The following is a 23,878-nucleotide window of genomic DNA, read 5'->3' on the forward strand; positions in this document are numbered from 1 at the left end:
TGTAAGGCATGATCTTTAGCCATCAAGGGGTGGACTTGTCCTCCGCTGACTCGGTGTTCCAGGTAACAGGCTTCTTCCTTTCCTATTGTATATTTAGCAGGATTTGCCGCTAACCCAGCTTCTCTGTGATCGGAGAATGGTGGCTACTTTGTCCAGATGAGAGTCCCAATCCTTTCTATAGATAACTAAGTCGTCCAAGTATGCCACCACATATTGACTCTGCAGTTGGAGTAATTGGTCCATCAAATGTTAAAAAGTGGTCACCACCCCAAGTAACCCAAAGGGTGTGGCCTTAAAATGAAATAGGTTAAGCAGCACAGAAAAAGCCACCTTCTCCTGGGAATCTGGCCCTAAGGGGATCTACCAATAGCTCTGTCAAATCCAAAGCGGGCTTCTCCCGGTTGGTATAAGAGTTCATCCACTCATGGCATGGGGTAGGCATCAAATTTAGAAACTGTGTTCACTTTTCTGAAAGTTATACAAAAACGTAACGAGCCATCTGCCTCTGGGACCAGCAAAAATCGGTCTCTTCTAGTCATTCTGGGATTCTTCTATCACCCCAAGTTCAAACATGATTCTGATCTCTTTCTCATTGGCCCCCCTTAATTTGTTGGGAATTGGTCAGAGCCCTTCCTGTGCTACTGTACTGGATTTTGTATTAATGCAGTGTTGTGCCGGGAACATCTCCGTGGGGAGAGCTGAGACTACCTGTGGGAAAGTAGTCACCATTGAGCACCTGTTCCTTTTGCTTATGGTTTAGGTTCTTTGGGAGGGGTACTGAGCTTTCTTTAGGTAGTCATTAACTTAGTCTAGTTCCTCAGGATATGGTATGAAGAAAAGATTTTCCCTAGCTTTCTAGGGCCCTGCATTCTTTATTACCTCACAAGGGCCTTGGCACTTGGCCATTAACTTCTGAGCTTGGAAGAAGCAACAAGATTCTGTCGCCAATTTTCTCTAGCATATGTTCCCATAGCAGCCAACTGTCACTTAACTTTACAATTCAGCTCTCAGTGTTGAGGCTTGGGGCATTTTTCTAATGTTGAAGAGGAAGGCTGGGAATTGTTAGTCCCATGTTGAGGATCCTGGGAAATGAATCTGTTGAGCATCTTCTTGTATGTGTATGATCGAATCTACAAGGCTGTCTGTCTGCGGTTGGTACACAGATGTGTGTAATGCTTTAATAATTCCCATACTTCTTTCATCAGTCAGGATGTGAAATTTGTCTTTGGGAACTCCTACCCCCACGAAGACCTTCAGCAGCTCATTAGCAATAGTCTTGGCATTTGTAGAGCAGAGTGGCATGGTTTGCAGCTATCTGGTGGCATGATCTACAGTGACAAGTATATGATGATGTCCAGAGACTCTCTTCTCTAAGGGGCCTATCAAGTCAATTCCTTTTCTTTCAAAGGGAGTCCCCACCAAGGGGAGGAGTACTAGTGGCGCCTGTAGGATTTCCTTAGGGGCTGTTAATTGGCATTCAGGACATGATGCACAGAAATTTTTGACTTCCTTAAAGACCCCTGGCCAAAAGTCCCAGGCCAGGATCCTAGACTGTGTCTTGTCCTTCCCAAGATGTCCCACACATTGGGTTGCATATGCCAGATGCAGCAATTCTCAGTGATATACCCAAGGTAGTAGCAGTTGTTCTGATCTCTTGTGTCTGCTTGTCTTGGTCTATGAGATATAGCAAGAAGTCTGCCTTAAGGGCAAAATGGAGGGCATCCACCTCTTCATCAGCTATCATGACTACTTGTTCAAAGGCTTGGCTCAAAGTCTTGTCATTCCTTTGCTCCACACAGAAATCCATGAGTCTGGTTAGCTACTCCAGGTTTGGTTGTGGAGGGGGTGTTGTGTTTGGGCCCATGGCTGGCCCTTGTCCCACGGGCATCAGCTCCAGTGTCTGTGTTCTCTGATGCTATGGAAGGGATTGTTTCTCTTACCTCTCTCCACTCTTTCCTTGCTATCCATTACTCTTTCCAGGATTTTTTTTCCTTCAGCCAGGAGGTAAGAAGGTCAGTGCCCTTAAAAGGGAACAAGACCCCTAACATCTCTTCTGGGGTATCTTTCTCAGGCTCCTGTGTTAAGGGAAGCCTCTGCAAGAGCTCTGGGAAATACAACCAGTCTTGACCTAATATCACAGGGTTGAGAGGTCTGGAGCCATGCATAGTCTCGTCAACAGTCAGTCTTACTGTCATGCTGGGATACCGTAAAATATCTCCATGGATACATTTAATGGGGATTTCCCATTTCTCAAGTCTCCCTACCGCTTCAGCTATCCATTCCTGGATAAATGTGTGATCACAGCCCGAGTCCACAAGGGCCAGTGTCTTTTGACTCTCCACTTTCACTGGGATTGTGAGTTTCTCTGGGCTTTTTTTCCAGGCCCTATTCTCTCCAGTCAAGACCTGTCCAAAGTTACACTCCATGTGTGGACAGTCATGAAATCTGTGTTCTGTTGTTTACAGGAGTAACAGGTTATTGTGTCTTCCTTATTTTCTAGTGGCTGGGTTACCCCCTTTCTGAGTTTCACTGGGCCCTCATTTCTATAAAGGCATGGGGCAAGGCGCTGGTGGAACACTTAAAGGTGTGGGCCTACTCTTGCAGGGAAGTCTTACCTACAGACCTTGAGGTGTTTGCCTGCCCCCATCCTGTCCATCAACTAGTCAGCTATCTGTGTTTTCTTGGTTTTTACCCAAGAGGAGCCACCACTCTTGGATTCTCAGCCCATTTCCTTCTCCACTTTGTCTGGAGCAGTTATTTCCTCCGATGAGGGTCCGCAAATGGCTTGAGCAGCCATATAGTCCTCCATGAATTAGATTGCCTCCACTAGGGTTACCAGTAGGGATCTACAAACCCAGTCTCGGCCAGCAGATGGAAGAATCTGTATGAACTGTTCCATAACTATGAGTTCCCCTATCTGGGGTTGAGTCCAAGACTTTGGCTTTAGCAAGCACCAGCAGAAGTCCTCAAGTCTTTGGGTGATCGTCCATAGTCATGCCTTGGAGGCGGGGGTAGCGCTTGTGGCAAAAACATTGGCACTAGGTCTCTTCTTCTATGTCTAACCTGTCCAATATGGCTGCCTTGACTTGCTTGTAGTCCTGGGCCACCATGTCATCAAGCCCCCAGAATGCTGCCTGGGCTTTCCTGATGAGGAGTGGGACGAGCTGGATTTCTGGCTGCGATGGAGGCCAGTGGGAAGCCATGGCTTCCTTCTCAAAGGTTACCAGGGATGATTCTGGTCATCGTTTGTCATCATCTTGGGGAGCAGCAGGGTCGGAGTGGGGGATGCAGTCCCTGTAGGATAGGAACTCTGAGGGGTAGCAACCAGCACTAGATCTACCACCCTTTGCAACAGCTGTTACTGATAAGCTTCCATTTGTTCAAACAGCTGTTGTTGTCTCGCTTGTTGTTGTGTTTGTGAGTCAGTGAGCCATTGCAGTCGCTGATTCACCTCCATAGTTCTCTTGTGTGTATATATAGGCGGAGGGGAAAGGAGGGAAGTTTTGTTCTGTTCAGTTTTGGTTTTTTTGGTTTCCCATTTCTGCATGAATGGTTAACTGCAACCAAGGGGAGAGGGTCTGACTGGTGTGTGCTGCACTCCAGTAATCCCTGCCTCCCAGAGGGGCATAGGCAATCACTGTAGATCTTTCAAGGGGTCTCTGCTTCTCCTGACTGAGTTTGTTCTGTCAGGGCAGTTCGTGGACCCTGACCTCCAAATACATCTAGCAGCACTTCCATTTTAGGGCTGGCAGTCTGCTTTGGGCTCCTGTCTGTTTTCTTGGAAGCAGCCTCATACAGGGCTGTCACCCCTTTGCTGTCCCATGTCTTTCTGTCTCCTCCTGCACTGGACTCTCCCCTTTATAGCAGGCCTTGTTTTCTCTATTGGCTCCAACTGTGGGTGCCTGTCTCCATGATTGGCAGCTCTGACAGCTGCACGGGGGTGTGATCAAGCTGTTTGCTTGTAAACAGGAGAAGCTCTCCTTCCCCCTCTATCTATGCTCAGTATGGGATTTCTAGACCCTAGTACAGGAACATATGTAGCCATTTGTCCTGACATTTTGTTAAAACAGGGTGGTATTCTGGGACCAATTCACCTAATTCCTAACTCCCTGGGGCCATTAGCTTAGCGTTAGAAAGGCGTTTCTGAAGCACAACAGATGCTGGTGTTCGGTCTATTGTGTGGTGAACGAAAACCATAATATTGTGCTCATATGTTGCCTTTGTATCATTGATACAGGAGCCATTTCACAAATTAGGTACAACTCTTCCCCAGCAAATTGCATTACTGCTTTATATTTCATTGTTGGGCTACATTTTTTGAAAATAACAGCACTGCAGTGGAAGAGAACAGTTGAATTTAGGCCTTGCTGTAAGGCATGTTGGGTTTTGATCTCATTAGCTGCTGGCATTTCTATCTAGTTTTGTTGGTTGATTGGCTACATTTGCAGAAGTTTCTCATGTCCTCATATGCTTTTTACTACCTTAATAGTTTTGTTTAAAAGCCACATTTCAGTAAATACATTTCTAATCATTTCCCCCCAGAAGGCACTGCTTTTTAGAAAACTGCTGCTCAATCAATGATCAGTGACTCACATTGGAGAAAGCCTTCCACAGTCCATGCTTGCAAAGCACAGATAACTCACTGCACACACAAGCATGCCTAGCTTATTCCCAAAGTTCTGCGGACGATGGAATTATTCAAAAATAGTACAGTCCTGCATAGACCATTCTTAGGCCTGACATTTTTAATTTCATAGAATCATAGACTTTAAGGTCAGAAGGGACCATTATGATTGTCTACTCTGACCTCCTGCACAATGCAGGCCGTGGAATCTCACCCATCCACTCCTGTAACAAACCCCTAATTTATGTCTGAGCTACTGAAGTCCTCAAATCGTGGTTTAAAGTCTTCAAGGTGCAGAGAATCCTCCAGCAAGTGACCCATTCCCATGCTGCAGAGGAAGGCGAAAACCCCCCAGGGCCTCTGCCAATCTGCCCTGGGGGGAAATTCCTTCCCGACCCCAAATATGGTGATCAGCTAATCCTTGAGCATGTGGACAAGACTCACCAGCCAGACACCCAGGAAAGAATTCTCTGTAGTAACTCAGATCCCACCCCATCAAACAAACCATCACAGGCCATTGGGCATATCTACCACTAACAGTTGAAGATCAATTAATTACCAAAATTAGGCTATCCCATCATATCATCTCCTCCATAAACTCATCGAGCTTAGTCTTGAAGCCAGCTATGTCTTTTGCCCCCACTGCTTCCCTTGGAAGGCTGTTCCAGAACTTCACTCCTCTGATGGTTAGAAATCTTTGTCTAATTTCAAATCTAAACTTCCTGATGGCCAGTTTATATCCATTTGTTCTTGTGTCCACATTGGTACTGAGCTTAAATAATTCTTCTCCCTCTGTAGTATTTATCCCTCTGATATATTTATAGAGAGCAAACCTATCTCCCCTCAGCCTTCTTTTGGTTAGGCTAAACAAGCCAAGCTCTTTGAGTCTCCTTTCATAAGACAGGTTTCCCGTTCCTCAGATCATCCTGGTAGCCCTTCTCTGTACCTGTTCCAGTTTGAATTCATCCTTCTTAAACATGGGAGACCAGAACTGCACACAATATTCCAGATGAGGTCTCACCAGTGCCTTATATAACGGTACTAACACCTCCTTATCTCTACTGGAAATACCTCACCTGATGCATCCCAAGACCGCATTTGCTTTTTTCACGGCTATATCACATTGGCGGCTCATAGTCATCCTGTGATCAACCAATACTCCGAGGTCCTTCTCCTCCTCTGTTACTTCCAAGTGATGCGTCCCCAGTTTATAACTAAACTTCTTGTTATTAATCCCTAAATGTATGACGTTGCACTTTTCACTATTAAATTTCATCCTATTACTATTACTCCAGTTTACAAGGTCATCCAGATCTTCCTGTATGATATCCCGGTCCTTCTCTGTATTGGCAATACCTCCCAGCTTTGTGTCATCCGCAAACTTTATTAGCATATTCCTGCTTTTTGTGCCAAGGTCAGTAATAAAAAGATGAAATAAGATTGGTCCCAAAACCGATCCCTGAGGAACTCCACTAGTAACCTCCTTCCAGCCTGACGGTTCACTTTTCAGTGTGTCCTGTTGTAGTCTCCCCTTTAACCAGTTCCTTATCCACCTTTCAATTTTCATATTGATCCCCATCTTTTCCAATTTAGCTAATAATTCCCCATGTGGAACTGTATCAAATGCCTACTGAAATTGAGGTAAATTAGATCCACTGCATTTCCTTTGTCTAAAAAAACTGTTACCTTCTCAAAGAAGGAGATCAGGTTGGTTTGCCACAATCTACCTTTTGTAGAGCCATGTTGTATTTTGTCCCAATTACCATTGACCTCAATGTCCTTAACTATTTTCTCCTTCAAAATTTTTCCAAGACTTTGCTTTCTACAGATGTGAAACTAACAGGCCTGTAGTTACCCGGATCACTTTTTTTTCCTTTCTTAAAAATAGGAACTATGTTTGCAATTCTCCAGTCATACGGTACAACCCCTGAGTTTACAAATTCATTAAAAATTCTTGCTAATGGGCTTGCAATTTCATGTGCCAGTTCCTTTAATATTCTTGGATGAAGATTATCCAGTCCCCCCGATTTAGTCCCATTAAGCTGTTGGAGTTTGGCTTCTACCTTGGATGTGGTAATATCTACTTCCATATCCTCATTCCCATTTGTCATCCTACCATTAGCCGTAAGCTCCTCATTAGCCTCATTAAAGACTGAGGCAAAGGATTTGTTTCGATATTGGGCCATGCCTAGATTATCCTTAACCTCCACTCCATCCTCAATGTTTAGCAGTCCCACTTCTTCTTTCTTTGTTTTCTTCTTATTTATATGGCTATAGAACCTTTTACTATTGGTTTTAATTCCCTTTGCAAGGTCCAACTCTACATGGCTTTTGGCCTTTCTCACTTTATCCCTATGTGTTTTGACCTCAGTAAGGTAGCTTTCCTTGCTAATCCCTCCCATCTTCCACTCCTTGTAGGCTTTCTGCTTTTTCTTAATCACCTCTCTGAGATGCTTGCTTGTCCATTTTGGTCTACAACTCCTGCCTATGAATTTTTTCCCCTTTCTTGGGATGCAGGCTTCTGATTGTTTCTGTAACTTTGACTTGAAGTAATTCCAGGCCTCCTCTGCCTTTAGATCCACAAGTTCTTCAGTCCAATCCACTTCCATAACTAATTTCCTTAATTTTTTTAAGTTAGCTCTTTTGAAATCAAAAACCCTAGTCAGAAATCTATTTTTGTTTATCCTTCCATTCAGTTTGAACTGAATTAGCTCATGATCGCTCGAACCAAGGTTGTTGTTCTTCTATGAGGTCCTCACTGCTCACCAAAACCAAATCTAAAATGGCATCCCCTCTTATCAGTTCAGCAACTACTTGGTGAAGGAATCCATCAGCTATCGTATCCAGGAAAATCTGAGCACTTCTCCTCCAGTCTATATCTGGGAGGTTAAAGTCTCCCATGATCACACAATTCCCATTAGTATTTACTTCATTAAAAACATTAAAGAGGTCTCTATCCATATCCAGATTGGATCCCGGTGGTCCATAGCACTCCCCAAGCATTATCCCAGGGGAGGCTCTAGTAGCTTTCTTCCCCAGTGTGATTTTTGCCCAGACAGACTCTGTCTTATCCATTCCATCACTTCTTATTTCTTTACAGTCTACGTCATCATTGATATACAATGCTACTCCACCACCTTTGCCTTTATTTCTGTCTTTCCTAAACAGCACATACCCTTCAATACCCATACTCCAGTCATGATTACTATTCCACCATGTTTCTGTTATCCCGATAATATCTGGTTTCACTTCCTGCACCAGTAGCTCTAGTTCCTCCATTTTGTTACCTAGGCTCCTCGCATTAGTATACAAACATCTTAATTTTTGCTGTTTGGCTTCGCTCACATTCTTTACCCAATTGGGCACAGACATTCTACCACCAATATTACCTATTAGATTGGTATGTACGCTGCCCTTCCGCCTTATGTCCATTCTCCTACCCACAGCTGTATCCTTTCTTAATTTGTTTTCTTCCCTCTGACATAGAAAATCTGGCGTGGAGATTACCTGGACATCTCCCAACCATCTCCCCCGAATTCCTAGTTTAAAGCTCTCTTGATCTGTTGTGCCATCCTCCATCCTAGAAGTTTATTTCCCTCCTTACTCAGGTGAAGGCCATCCCGAGAGAAGAGTCCTCTGTCCATGAATGCTTCCCAGTGACCATACATCCCAAAGCCCTCCTTATAGCACCACTGCCTGAGCCATCTGTTGAGCATCATAATCTTGTCACACCTTTGTTGCCCTTCTCTAGGAACAGGCAGAATCCCATGGAAGATCACCTGAGCCTAGATTTCCTTAAGCGACTTCCCCAGTCTGGCATAGTCTCGGTTGATACGTTCCAGCGAGAATCTAGCCATATCATTTGTTCCCATATGAAGAAAAATCAGTGGATTCTTTCCCGCTCCCGTTAGGATCCCCTTCAGCCTCAGGTCCACATTCTGTATCTTAGTACCCAGCAGGCAGCACACCCTTCTGTTCTCTGGATCAGCTCTTGTTACAGTCCTGTCTATTCTTCTCAGTAATGAGTCCCCAATCACGTAGACCTGCCTTTTCCTGGCGATGGTGTGATTCTCCAGTCTATCCCCTGTTCCATCTGGTTGCAAGTCCTCTCGATTCCTATTGTCCCTCACAATCCTCTGCAGCCCATCCCGTATCCTCCTGGGGCTCATATTTCGTGTTATCTCCATTGACTCTTGCCCTCTTCCTATAGGACTATCTGCTCTTCTCTTCTTCCTTGCCCTCTCACCTTCAGTGACCACCTGCTGTGCCCCTTCTTCATTTTCCAACTCCGGAAACCTGTTCCTGAGCACTATTTTTCCTTCACTGCCCCATCTTTTCCTCTGGCTGGTTCTCTTAGTCACATGCTTCCACTGTCCACTTTCCTCACCCAGCAGTATCCCCTCAGAGTTCTTTGGTCCTGCTTCCATCCGCAAGTTTGAGCTTTTCCCTTCAGCCGCCTCATGTCTTTGCTCCATCATCTGCTCGAGCCCCCTTCTAAACTCAACCAGAGTCTCCACCTGCATCTCTTATCCTCAGATCTTCTCTTCCATCAGCTCTATCAGGCGGCACTTCATGCAGACAAAACTCTTTTCAGGTCCCCCCTCCACGATCATGTACATGCCGCAGCTTCTATATCCAGTCATCTTCATTGTGTCTTCCACTGCTTGGGTCACTACCACTGCTGCCTCTGGTCTGTCATCGCCTTCCCACCTCAGTCCTGTTAGTCTGGGAAACACAAACCAAACCAAAACACCACCACCCACAGCAACACAAAGCCCCAGCGAGCACCAAAACACTGCCAGACCACCACACACTCCCTTCACTAGCCTGTCTGTTCCTCTGCCTGGCTCTTATTCTTCCCTCCAAACTCCCCTTACAAACTCCCCCTCAAACTCCCCTGTTTACAGCTGTGTTTGCTGGCTCCTGTGCCGCTGCAGCTGTCTGCAATATAACAGGAAGTACAATGGTGTGTAACATCCAAGCCCTCCCAAACTGGGGTGAAATATTGGCCACGTTGAAGTAAATGACAAAACTACTGATTTCATTGAAGCCAGGATTTCACCCCTGCTCTCTAACATTGTCTGCCAGTCAGAAAGATCTAGATCATCGAACCTATTTAGGTGCCTAACTCCCATGGGAGTAGGTGCCTAAATGCCTTTGAAGATATGGGACAAAGTGCTTTAAATGTGAGAATAGAAGCATGTGTATTAGAACATCCAAACAGTATTTTAGGTGAAAAATGTAGATGATGAACATTGAAAAGCAGTTTTAATCGTGATTTGTATGTTTGTTCTTTAAACTTTTTGTTGCGATAATACCTAGCTCTCAAATAATGCTTTTCATCAGTAGCTCTCAAGCACATTACAAAGGGGTTCAGAATCATTATCCCCATCTTACAGAAAGGGAAACTGAGGCACAGAGTGGCGCTGTGGCCTGCCCAAGGTCACCCAGCAGGCCAGTTGTAGAGCTGGAAATAGAACCCAGGTCTCTTGAATCCCAGTCCAGTGCTCTATTCACTAGGCCACACTGCTATATAGTGCAGCTGTTGGTTCAAATAACTAAAGGAACACCACCAACTTAAAATTCATAGTTCTGCCTGAAACTCCCCCCGCTCCCATTAGTAAAAATAACACCTAAAATAATAGCTGAATGAAATTAGAAGAATGTTTTTCTCTATTTTTTCAATTTGTTTACTCTGTGCATCTGACAGCATGTTCTGAATAGGTAGTTCAGCTGATTCCTGCCTCTGTTATTAATTAGGCCTCAATCCCTACAAATACCTTAATATGCACTTAACTTTAAATATGTGAGCATTCCCATCACAATAAAAGGGGCTACTTACCATGGGGCAGATCATCAGATTGTCATAGCTCCATTGACTTCAATGGAGCTCTGACAGTTACAGCTGCTGAGGATCTGCCCCTATCTGGTAGTAGGACCTTAGTGACTTTCCGTTGTTTGTCTGGGTCTTTCACAGAGCAAAAGGTGAGAGGAAACCGTTATCAGAAATGTGATTGTACAACCACAAAAATTGTCAGAGTGACTCATGGGTAGATTTACAAATTTATATGAGCATAAGCTTTTGTGAGCTACAGCTGATGCATTCAGTGGTTTATGCTCAAATAAATTTGTTAGTCTCTAAGGTGCCACAAGTATTCCTTTTCTTTTTGCGAATACAGACTAACACGGCTGCTACTCTGAAACCTGTCATGGATAGATGTAATACCTGAAGCTACCTTTAATTTGTTTTTTTTTTAAACTGACCAGATTTCAAGTTCATAGTGTTGCTTAAAGTATATTTAAAGAGTCAAGGGGTTCCTGATCAGGAATCCTAGCAGTTGAAATTTAAAGTTCAAGGCCCTGACTGCAGTCGCCCATGTGTAGAACAACGGAAGTCCAGTGGGATTTCCATGTAGAGCACTTGCAGGGTTGGCCCCCAAAATATAACATTTATCATATTGCATAAAGATATAAATATGCACGTTTTATTTTTTAAACAAAACTCTGCTGTAAAGACATTCCATTAATAATTTGAACTTTGTTTCCTGATTTCTCGAATTTCGTTTCAAAAGATTTTCACTTTTTGTTACATTATAAATGCATTCAAACTTCTGAAATGTTGAAACATTTTATATTTTCATTTTCATAAAATCATTTTCCTTAAACATGGAGTTTATTATAACAAATCCTGCTAAAACAAATGTCTAAGTAGGTGAAATACTACTGTTTTTGAGTTAAATTGTTTAAAATGGTTAGCAGAAATTTGTGAAATACTCAGTAAAGCAAAAGTTCTGACAGTGTTGCAGTCGTCTTCATGATCAAACCATTTCTCTAAACATGGGTAGCAGCTGAACAGTTTGGAATCATATGAAGATGTGCTAGATTTGATACTTTTGACATCTATGGTGATTGCTTGAATCCTAATCAGAATGGTAAACTTCCTAGAATATCTTCTGGAATATTCTTAGGGAAATCCCATAACTGAGATTAAACTAACTGGCCACTGGATGTCATCATTGTACCATACAAAAATACAGTTGGAGGAACATTTATCTGGCAGTAAAAAAAAAAAAAAAAGTGGAAGGGCAAAAACATGCATTTAACATACATTTATCTCTGGATTTCAAAGATTATAAAATACCTTGTCTGGTACAAAAAGACTTCTCCAAACCTTTCACATGTTTGTAGTTCCTGGCATGGCCAGCCTCTTTAAAGTCACCTTGTTTGTTGACGCTTGATTTTTAACACATCAAGCAATTGTGTCAACTAATTTATATGAAGAGAAATATTCTCTAATCTAAATACATAGAAATCTTTGTAAGAATAATTTATTTGGAAGAATAAATGTTGTTTTCCCCCTCTTGTCTCCTAAAGGTAATAGAGGAAAACCTGTTAGAAGTTTTAGATTGTATCCTGAATAAGTGTGTCTGCAGAAATGTAGAGCAAGAGAAGAGTGTCTCATGAATAATAAAAGTAGTTCTGTTTCCTATTTCTCCCTTCAACGCACATGTGACTTTACAATTATGCATTCTATGGCATGTGAAGTTTGTGCAACCCAAAGCAATAACTAAAATGCAAAGTGTGTAATGCTTCAAAATGGAAAAACCCTCTCTGCTTTCCATGAGAAAACTGAAAACTATATATAGCACACTGCAGAGATTTTCTGTCAAATGCATTATTATCTCTTGACCCCTCTCTCACATATTTTCTGGCACCCTCTGTTGATTAGCGAAACCAAAGGACACCAGTAAAGATGACTATACCAAGTTTTACTGTTTCAACCAGTGTATACTTTAGGAAGAAGTGAACATGAGAAACTATGAATTAATTATTTAAAGTCTGCTGACCAGATCTTCACTTGGTGTAAATTGGCATAGCTCCATTGAAATCAATGAAGATGAGCTGATTTATACCAGCTGAGGATCTGGCCCTCAGTCTAACTTTTCTTTATTTGGAAAAATGATTTTAGAAGCCATTTCTCAGTGTGCTGCTTGAACACAGAAAAATCCAAAATATTAAAACTATGTTAAATTTATGCTTCAGGTAAAGATATTCCCATTAATTAAAAAAAGGTAAAATCTAAAACAATTGCTCCAGAAAGCATAAAAATAATCAAAAGATTATATGAACATGTGCTCCTAGGTGCCAGGTGAATGTTAATAAATCATAGAAAACTCTCCAAGTTCAGTCTCTAGCCACCAACAAATACTTCATAACCTCTTCTCCAAGAGAAGTTGGAACATTAAGTTCTAGTACTTTTCTGTAGCATGTTAAACGTGCATACTTACTCAGAAATGTTTAGCCACTACGTTGATTTGTGGTATGCCTGGGGCAATTCATAATGTTGGTCATGTTGATAAGCCATAACAATAGTTTTAGAAAAATGGAAGATAATGCATTACTAACATTCTAATGATTCTTAGCTGGTTTCTCCTGGGTTTGTACACATGTCTATACAGTATATCTTGTTTTTGGTTTCTTTTACAGTTAAGCTATGCTTTGAACCACATAAATCGAAAGCTGATGCTAGAGCCTAAAGTGTCTGTCAATGCTAGAATTGTGGTGGTTGGTGCATCAAATGTTGGAATCTCCTTTCTAGAAACACTGATTTTTTGGTAAGTTTTTTAACTTTGCTGGCTTTCCTACAGTGAGGGGACTAAGCTACTTTTTTAATTTTAGAGGTCTTGATTCGGCAATGAAGCTTCAACTCAGCTTCTATTTCTTTTGGTGCAGTTCTGCACCCACAAATAATTGCACCTGCATTTTTATGTTTGCATTTGAATTATGGATGCAAAATTAGTAGTCAGATCTATGACTGTCTGATATGTGGAGGTAAAGAAGTAAATTTCTCCCTATTAATTGATTCAGCAGTTCAAAAGTACTAATGTAATTGTTTGCAAGTGCAAAACTGCCCACAAAAATGAAGGTCATCTCTGAAAATCAGGTCCTCACTAGCAATGGAGAGAACTAAAAATACAAATTTTAGAATGAAAGGACATCCTGTATATCAGCCACTGAAGGTCTCACAGGAGGACTGAACAACGAGAGTGCAAAACTACATTGTATTCTACCTGCAGAATCTTGGCAGTAATGTTGTAGGGTGTGTGTCTTGTACATTCCAAATGGATTTGAAGTTAGAAGCTTGATGAGGTAAATTAAAAGCCTAGAGCCTATTCTAGAACATGTTTTGGGTCTGTCAACATTGGGCAGCCAGTCATATTAGAACACTGTTTAGCTTCAACTGAGTCTAAGTTCTCTTTGAACATTCGTTGTTTGACTTGGTTGCAAAGACAATATAGATGTGGCTTAATATTCTAGCCATTTCTATATAAACCAGTGTACTGTTGACCTTTGGAGCTAGCTCTGCACAATACCAGGGCTGGTTATGGGGGGGAGGGGGGCGGACGGGCGGGGTGTCATACTGCTGTGTCGCTTGGCCATTTTTTGGTTGTTTGTTTTTTCTTCACTGATTGGCTGGCCCTGTGGTTTTTGTTGGGTTTTGGGGTAGGGAGGTGGGGGCAGGCAGGGTGGGAGGGCAGTTGTGGTTTTTTGTATTTGGGTTGGTTTTTTTTTTTTATCAGCTAGTCCAGAAGAGTGGTACTGAACATTTTCCACCCTGGCTGGCAATACATTTAGCGCCTTTCCTTCTCAGTACTATCTGTATAGTACCAGAAAGAGAGATGAACACTTCTCCTTTCATTTCACTTCATTATGGTATTATTTTCAGAGCTAAGTTGGAACATACATAATGGGCTCAAATCAGAGCCCCACTCAGCTTCCATAGAAGCCATCAGATCTTTCCTGCTGAGGATTATCCTGGCATTTGGGAGTCTTCAGGAAGCACGGAGATGCCATATCTAGCCCCTACACCATTTCCCTTGCAGCCCCTGGGATGGGGGTGGGGAGAGGGTCTGGCTGGAGTGTGGTGCACTCCAGTAATCCCTGCCTCCCAGAGGTCCCACTAGGGGCATAGTCAATCACTGTAGATCAGAAAGCTGCAAACCAAATTGCCATGGTTATTATAAGTTGTCCAAACAAAAGCAAATCAACTGTGCAGGCAGAGTCAGGGAACAAGTACTAATATTTTTAATAGCTAGTACTTTCTAACCTTGACTTAGACTGTTGAGATTTTAATGACCATTATCTTGTGACCTGCCAAGGCTAAATACAAATGCTGCTTCCGGTCTGGTTAATTTATAGTTCTCCACACTCATTTCTAATCCTTATGGCTCATGAAATCCTTATGGCTCAGAATTTAAAACCGTCACTGCTCCAGGACCAAATATTGCAAGGTTTGGACCAGAGACCAAGGTCATTTTTGGTCCTTGCACTCATCTGTTCTTAGCTGCCATAGATGGGGACAAATAAATGTTTTTTGTGATAGGATATTTTCCTAAACAAAATTTTGGCTGTGTTAAAATTGCTTGACAGGATTAGTAGCAGTCCTCGTGTAATGATGACGTGGATGAGCAGAATTCAGGAGAGAAGATCAAAGATTCATAATAAACTATGTTTATTCAATGGATGGAGAAATAAACAAGTTTATTCCATGAATATCATGACCTCATACACATCAAAACAAGAATCCCGTTCTCCTACAGCACATACAATCTATTAAAGTAAAAGAGGTCTATTTTATGTCTACCCTCCTTATTGTCATTGTTCTTGGAGCACTCTTCTTAAAGAAAATGTTTGTATAATTTTCATATCTTGTGATATGAATGTCTTTTCCATATGAGTGCATTTTCAAGCAGATTTAAAATGCTTAAATTTGTGTTGAAAAACTTTTTAAAAACCAGTATAAAGTTTTAGATGCCAGATTCTGAGTAGAATCCACACAGCAAAGTATTTATTACAGAAACAAAATAATGGAAAAAAATATTGCCAGTTTAATGACTCTGTGCCTGCTAAGAGCTGAGTTCAGGGCTGTTTCTACTACCACTGTTGTTGATATTACAATTAGAAATATCTGTATAGCATTGCGGGGTGGGGGGGGGAATAAAGCCCTTTATGAATGGTATTGCACTGTTATAAGCAATTGACAGAATAGCTCCTTTTCCCACTCCCTCTTCCGGGCTGCCAATGCCTTTCTTTCTAACATTTGACCCAGTGTATCCCCCATTGGTGTAAGGCCCTTCTCCTCTGGTGCTTCTGCCCACTGCACCTTAGGCTCTCTATCCCAATGCATTTTTTAGCTGTTACTCTTTTTTCTGTTTCTCACCATGTGCTGTTACTTACTAAACTCTGTAACTGTGTTATGTATATGACTCTTGCAATGTTGTTACTAATTTATATTATAGTACCATCCAGCGAGCCTAGCTGTTTCCAGTGCCCCATTATGCTAGGCACTGCACACAAAAGGAAGACAGTCCCTGACAAGCTTACAGTGTAAATAGACAAGACAGACAAAGGGTGGGAGAAAAGTAGTAGTATCCCCATTTTACAAATGAAGAACTGAGGTACAGTGAGATTAAGTGACTTGCCCAAGGTCACACAAGAGGTCTGTGACAAAGCTGGGAGTTGAACCCACATCTTATGAGTTCCAGTCCAACACCTTAACCACTAGAGTATCCTTCCCATTTGTACAGCATTTTTCATACAAAAATCAATTGTATCCTTGACAATTTACTTTTACAGCTCTGAGAGAGTTCCACAGACAAGACTTTTCAGCAGTAAGCCTTATTCCAGTTGTGTTCTAATTAAGAGTTCTCACAAGATCTGTTTGTGTGATATTTAGGAGTACTGGTCTTGAAGACAATATAATTGGAACTTTCAGATTCATGAAACTTGAGTGCTGCCACATAAGAACCATTAAGAACTCAAAGAATCAAAGGAGCTAGTATTCAGCGTCAGATTTTTACATATTTTTATATTAATGTAGTATAAGTTTAACAAGCTAAGTTTTAATTTTCATATCAGCAGTTGATAAAGAAAGTCTCCTGGTCAATGCAGAGACCTTTTAATACAATTTAATTTAATATATTCACAATTTTCTACCATTGTTTGCAAAGGTTATATGTACTAAAAATAACTAGATTGAATCAATTTATAAACCCCCTAATCCTTAAAAGAGGAAGTAGTTTTCTCCTCATTTTTCTTCCTACTTAATTATTTTACATTAGTAGTCACCATAGAAACACACAAATATAATTCACTTACCTGCATACAGTCATTACAACTAGATTTTAGAAGTGATTTCAACCTGTTTGAGACTGAGGAAATATATTTTTCATTAAATACTGAATTATATCTACTTCTTTGAAAGATGTAGAAAACTGCTTCTTGGTGCTATTGCATTGTAGTATAAAATGTGGCAGTAACACTGTAGTTTGTGGGAAATCCATTTGAGGCAGAGTGCTCCAGTTATTTTTCTAGGACATTCAGTGCTTTCACTGTTTGAATAGGGCAGATTCTAGCATCAGTTCTTATCATCCAAATGTAAAAATGTGCTTTGAGGTCCATCCTCCAAAATGCTGAAGTATATTCTGTATTATATTATTTTATTAGAAAATGCTTCTTAAGTCCCTCATTTTCACTCAGAGAGTGAATATCAGGAGGTTGTAGGAACACCCGTAATTGCCATACTGAATCAGACCAATGGCTAATTCTGTGTCCTGTCTGACAGGGGGCAGTACCAGCTGCTTCAGAGAATCCTATAGTGGACTATTATACCCTCCAGGAAAGCTTCTTTCTAACACCCCTTCCTTCAGCAAGTGGTTGGTTCATGCCCTGAAATATGAGGGTTTATAGCCCTAATGTTTTACCCCAGTGAATGTGAGTGCAGTGGTTCTTATTTTCCATGTGCCATTATCCAAATAAATGACTCCCGCTCCTTTTTCCTGAGTTCAGGCTCCTGCTTTAGATGTTAGTTTTAGCTCAAAAGTAATTTTAGTTTAGTCCACACAAGAGTGAGAATTTTTTCTTCGAGAATTGACCAAAAAGGGCACAATTGTCAATCATTCCTAGGCAGTTACACAGGAGAGTGAAGACCCACCTTCATCAGCTGCATGGCCTTCCCCGATTGTGAGTCCAGATACAGGTGTGAAAGCAGGCTTCAGAAGCCACTACACCCCAGCCCTAATCAAATGTGTGGGAAGGGGCAAAAGAGAGGAAGCAAGCAGAGCCTTGGTTCTGCCCCGTAAGTTCATCAGCCAGCAGAGCTGAATTAGTAGGGGGGGAATGAGTAGCACCATAAATTGCTACAGTAATTAGCTTCCCTGCAGGAGCAAGGGCAAGCAGGGAAGGAATTGTGACTCCCACAATTCATACCCAGGGCTCCTCCTGGCCAATGCAATTATATGCTTCTCCTTACACAAAGACAGGAGTTAGGGCACTGTCTAGGATTCAGACAAGGTAGTGCAACATCACACCTTTTGTTAAACCAGCACAATGTTTGCATGTACACCAGCCCTAAAGCAGAGGCAGCAGCCTAACAATGCTCTTTTTGTGGAGAAGCAGTTCAACCCAGCAACATTTCAGTCCCTGTTGTTGTCTCCACTCCAGACTATCTCATTGGTGCTCTTGCCTACCGTTTGTTGTAGAATGTCAGAAGAAAAGACAATTTTGGATTGACTCAAACTAAAGAAGTACCAGGGAGAGATTTTTAAAAGATGGACTTTTTTTTTTTTTTTTTGCATTGAAATACTTAGTCTTAGGACAAGAAACAATAACAAGAAAAAGAGTTTGATCAGACATCAAGTAAAAATATACAATCTTACATCCTCAGTGTTGTGAACATCAAGATATAAAAAAAATCATGTCAGGACCCCCCAAAACCATGCGATTGGCTTAAAAGTAATGAGATTTTTGAACTAAGTATTGGTTATTTTTATTTGCCTTCTGGTTTTTGAGCTTTTAGGGCTTATGTTTTTAAGCTTTTGTCTATAGCTATGAGTTCTAGAAATGTTCTTTTTTTAAAGCTGAGATTCTGATTACACAATTCCAGGAGCTGAGTTTTTAAGAAAAATACCAAATACCATGAAACTTGTGACTAAACCTGGACAGTTGGCAACAATGGATTTTTTTGGAAGTTTGGGGTATACGGAATGCAAGATCTGGTTCTACCTGAATCTATTTTAGTGTGTGATCCTTGAAATGTTTCCTATTATGGAGCTATAGTCATATTGGAATAAATATACATGCTTCCACTTATGTCACTGGATATTGAAATATCTACTGTAATTATTAAAATAATCACTGCAGTGAACTTAATGTACTGATCATGTGCATTATAAAATTTTAAATTGCTCTTAACTTCCTCATTTCAAACTTGGTAAAATATGCATTCCTTACTGAGATATACTGGCATATACATGCTAAATTTAAAGTTATAAAACAAAGCCATATTTGAATTATTCAGCAGCAAAAACAGCATCTGAAAGTATTTTTCAAGTGTGAATTCTGTTTTTAAAAGTAAGTACTTAGTTCAGAGTTTAAAAAAAAGACCTTGAAGCTGAGATCAAGCAAGAGAAATGCCAACCTGAGTTAAATATTTGATTTGAGAAAATTATGAGCAACTGGAAACTGAGTATAGAATGAAAAAGACATCTCATTTTAATCACTGTTGCCTCAACAACATTTCCACTTGAACATAGTTTATAGCATTATATTTTATGCATTTTCTTACATATTGACATACTCTGAAAAAATATCCTAGCGCCCCATCCCTCAGAGGACCTGATTTGTTGTTTTTCATTTATTCTAGTTTTCCACAAACATTTAGTGTCAGACAGTATTTAAGAATGGCAGTTACAATAGTAAAGTTAGGCCAGGGAAGAAAATAATTCATGTTATGTCATTTTTAGTTTATTCCAGCATATGATTCACTATACAGCATGCTAACTAGCACTCTCTGACAACAGTTGATTGGAGTTTGGCTACAAGATCCCAGAAAGTTTCCTCACGGCAGTATCTTGTCATTGGTTCCAGTACAATGAACCAATTAGCTTTTTATCCATCTCTTTGCATTTAGGTGGGGGAAGTGTTATTGTGTCCTCATTATGGAAAAAGTTCCTCTTAATCCATGATTTTAAAACCTTGTTAATCCAACCTGTGGTATAAACAATGACTTATTCGCTGAACTCTATATACATAAATGTACTGTACACATAACAGATAAGAGGTTGCTGAGATCACAAAATGTAAAACGATGACACAGAATAGAACATATTTTGGCACTTAAAGGATCATATTCTTAAAGTTTATTTCAGTAAGACATTGAATCTGGTCTTAAAATTAGATGGTCTCATTAATTTGCTAAATCCCCGATTTCCTGTCAAGAAATCAGCTTCCCTCTGAAGGTATCTAAGAATAGCTTAGAAATACTAGGGTTTTTTTTAAAGCACTATTTGCAACAGACCAACTACAACTTCTGTTATCTGGCAGCACGCTATTGCACAATATCCTGCACATCTGTCCTGTTTGGCAATAGCAAGCATAATGCTTGCTGTGTAATTAGGCTTTTTATCTTTACATTTGTCTGAGAACATCTGAAGCTTTCCATGTTGCCTGTCACTAATTAGTTGACTAATTAAATAGTTAGTGCTTACTTGCTGATCACAGAGCTAACATGTAATGAAGGGTTTAGTGATCTTTATTGTTTTATTCTATCGGTCTTTGCCACATGAGTTGATATATGTATGGTTCCTTTTGACTGCTTTTTTTTCATACCAAGGCAAATGCAAAACAATGTTGTAGTCTACCATGTGTTCAGTGTCACTGGGCCTGCATCATTCAGACATTGTTGCCTTCCATCATTTCTAGTGAATAGAGATCAAGTTGTGACAGAGATAAATAGGATAGGTCATATCTTGCCTTGTTGTTAAATCAGTGTCACAATGGATACTGTCAGTGACTGATACTAGCATAACCTATGGGGAAGGCTATGAGTCAAGATCATCTTTCCTAGCAATCATTTGACTTTATTCTGCCAAAAATAATCCTGAATTATTACAGCCATATTATTTTATAATGAAATGGCTTGTTTTAGAGTATATTTTCAACTCAAAACCAAGACTATTTCTGTTTTAAGCATTTGCCATTTTAAACATATTGTGCAAACACCAGGCTGGGACCAAGCATTCTGGCATGCCTTGTATTTGTATATATTTGTAGGTGTTACTTTTTATTTAAAAACCCCCCCTATATTTAGGGCAAAGAATATTATACCTCACAAAAGGCCTGTTGTAATGTTCAAAGTAATCAATGAGAAGAAAAGTTGATATTTTAATTCTGAAAAAAAAAAGCTGGGTGACTAAGCATGATAATAGCACGATCAGCTCATTATGGAGCTTTGTATCTGAGTGCCTTGGAGTTTGTCGTAATCTGGACAATGCAGTTGAGAATAAAAAAGGAGCATTCAAACTGCACCACAATCCATTTATGTTTTCCATTTCTTTAAGTGGCACTGGAAATCATTGCTTTTCAGTTCTATTCATGGTTGTTTTTCCTTGTTTAAAGATGCATGCTTTGGAAAAGAGATTTTTCTATCCATAATTGAGATGTGACTACTGGGATCTTCAAAACAGGCTGTCAGGCGCCCATTGGGTGTGTTTTTTTTCTGCTTGATTGTTTGTTTGTTTTGTTTTTTGAAGTACAGTGGAATTTGCCAGTTGAAATGTGAGATAGCTGGCTGGTTGTGCTAGTAACTCTGCCCTCTGGTGTAACATAGGATTTGATTCTTGCTTATTCATTTTTTAATATTAATGTGTAGACTTTGTATGACAGATTAAGACATTTGTTTGAAGGTATTTGCTTATTTCTTCTTTTATTTTTGGATGCCTTTTTGCAATGCCTTTTAGAGATCACTTTTGGCATAATTACCTCCGGCACCCTATGTTTCTGCAGCGCAAAGAGGAATACTGTGAGTGCAATTTATGTTGAAATGGGATTTGGGGGGTGTGCAAGGAGTGGTAATGTAACTGCGTAGTATGTTCCCACAGCAACATAACTGTGAACAGCATCTATACACCAACCAGATGTGTGATTTCAGTAGTATGCGAAACAGAAGGCATGGCCTGCTGGACGGGGAGGAGTTGGAGAACAGCCTTTGTATTCAGTATGTTCTCCTTTAAAAGAGGTGGGTGTACCATGACTTAATGTTACTCTCCATCGCAGAGCTCCTCTGCCTCCAGGGAAGCCAATGCCAGCCAAGCAACTGTGTTTGGGATGTTGGGAGAACCAAAAGGGCAGCTGCTACACGTTATTGCCTTTTATTTTATTTAAAGTGAATTTTGTAATGTGGTATTACACCACCGTGGGTTCGGCTCTGGTGGTTACAGTTTCAAGCTTAACAGAGTGAAAGTCACCTCTGCTACTTGCTTCAGACTTAGAATCTCTAGGAACATACAAAGACCAAGGGTAGTGACCACACATACATTCACCAGTACAAAGTCTATTTTGTAAGTTCTAGTAAAGTTACTAAAATTATTAAAGTTATGATTACCCAAGCATATAGAAATTCTATACAGACCTATGAACAAGTTACAAATATAGTTCTACTCACATCCTTAACAATAGTATTAGGGTCTGATAGTTCTCCCATGGCTTGATCATCAGTAGAGGGATGGTTCCTGCAGGAGTCTCCCATAGGGGGCTCAATTTTCCCATTCTGAGCATCCCCTTTTTATAAAGTGATTCTGTCTATATCTATATTCTGTGCATGTCCATAAAAGTGTCAGCCCTCTTTTCTCTTATTGGTCTGTGTCCCCTGGAAACTTAAGGGACCATAATTTTCTATAGGGTATGTAAGTTCTCTTTATTCTCATTAGCATTGACGCACAACCTGTTTCCCATGGTTAAGACACATGTCTGAGACAGATGCGCCTTTACAGTATCTTTATGATCTAATATTAATCTTCCGGGTAATTTTTCGCAGTATTACCACTTGGTACCTCTTTTCCCATAATCTTAGGGCACTGGGTTATTTCTTGCTCATTGGCTTAAGTCATCATTTCTTGCCTCCAAGGCCTAAAATAGCTAAGCTAAAGTCTTGCAGGCCTCAACCTACAGGTTGTTGTGTTTCAGCTTGTCTTACTCATGTCTAATACTTGGTTCTTGTAAATACTGATCAATCTTATGCTTTTATAATCCTACAAAGTAACTCTAATTAACATACAATGAATATATATAACGTTGATCATAAAATCACACAATAAATGGATAATAAACTAAAATCATTGGCTACAATGTGGATGTTCTGAGATCAGGGGTTTGGGGCCTAGTTTTTCTTTGGATCTTCAGCTACCCATGGCCCCTCCCCTTACACAACTGCCCACTTTCCAACAGGACAAGATAGCACCCTGCTGGCTGCAAAAAATCATACAACTTTGTGGGAAATGCTCTCTTTCTATGTGGAAGATGTCTGGGGAACTTCTGGCCCTGAGTCAAGAGGGAGAACAAGCATGTAGGACTGAATCTAAAGCCAATGGGAGTCTTTCTACTGACTTCATGCTTTGGATCAGGCCCGTACTTTTTCTCTCAGTCAAGAGCAATACATTCAGTATTTGTGCCAAGCAATAGGGAGCATTTCAAAATATTAGGTTCTGTCTTGTAACAACACTGAAAAGGATTCAGGTTAAGCATTAAGGTTTCAAAAATTGACTTGTGGCATAAGGAAATAGACCATAGTATTAAAAATGCCATGTTAAAGAGCTAGAATTTTCACTGGATGTTACTCACTGAAACATTGGGAGCCACTCTTTTGCCACATTCATACAGCAACAACAGAATAGTAGCAGACAGGAAACTCAAACACACTCCTGGTGTCCTTTCCTAATCTGCAGCTTCTCAGTGCCTTATTTGCAGAAGCCAGTATTAGTAAGCATTGTAAGAGTCTACCTCATCGGTGATTTTAACTTTGCTAAATTCCAGGTGGTTATATTTAACAAAATCAACTATACTATTCCCAAGTGGTCATATACATTCAGCAAGGGTAGAACGGCTGGGCCGAGTAGCTCACAGGTTCTGATTACGGTTTGAGGTTAGATAGCATAGCACCATGCCAGATGGTGAATTTATTTCAAAGTATGAGCAAAAACCATTCTGTTTTTAAAAGTATTAATAAATGAATAACCTTGCAACATTTTTGACCAGCTCTAGTACTGAAACATCTGGGGAAAGGAAGTTTGAAATTCTGACACCAAAATAGCCCCTCCGAAAGGAGAAGTCATTTTGTGTGTTCTGGTGAAGATAGGTTTTGATCAAATTCTAAACCTCTGAAAATTGCATTTTGTACTTGTTCAGTAAATTCTGCAT

At 40.6% G+C, this 23,878-nt stretch overlaps 1 protein-coding gene across 2 annotated transcripts in view; it reads left to right on the forward strand.

The window, feature by feature from the left end:
- The window catches only part of CFAP61 (cilia and flagella associated protein 61), a 209,196-nt gene that overhangs the window by 80,024 nt on the left and 105,294 nt on the right, over nucleotides 1-23,878 (forward strand). For both annotated transcript variants that reach the window (XM_043544114.1, XM_043544115.1), the window contains exon 18: nucleotides 13,112-13,239. In XM_043544114.1, the coding sequence (XP_043400049.1) occupies nucleotides 13,112-13,239 (128 nt within the window). The remainder of the gene's footprint in view (nucleotides 1-13,111; nucleotides 13,240-23,878) is intronic.

Source organism: Chelonia mydas, chromosome 3 (genome assembly GCF_015237465.2).
Source record: "Chelonia mydas isolate rCheMyd1 chromosome 3, rCheMyd1.pri.v2, whole genome shotgun sequence".
Classification (NCBI taxonomy): Eukaryota; Metazoa; Chordata; order Testudines; family Cheloniidae; genus Chelonia; species Chelonia mydas.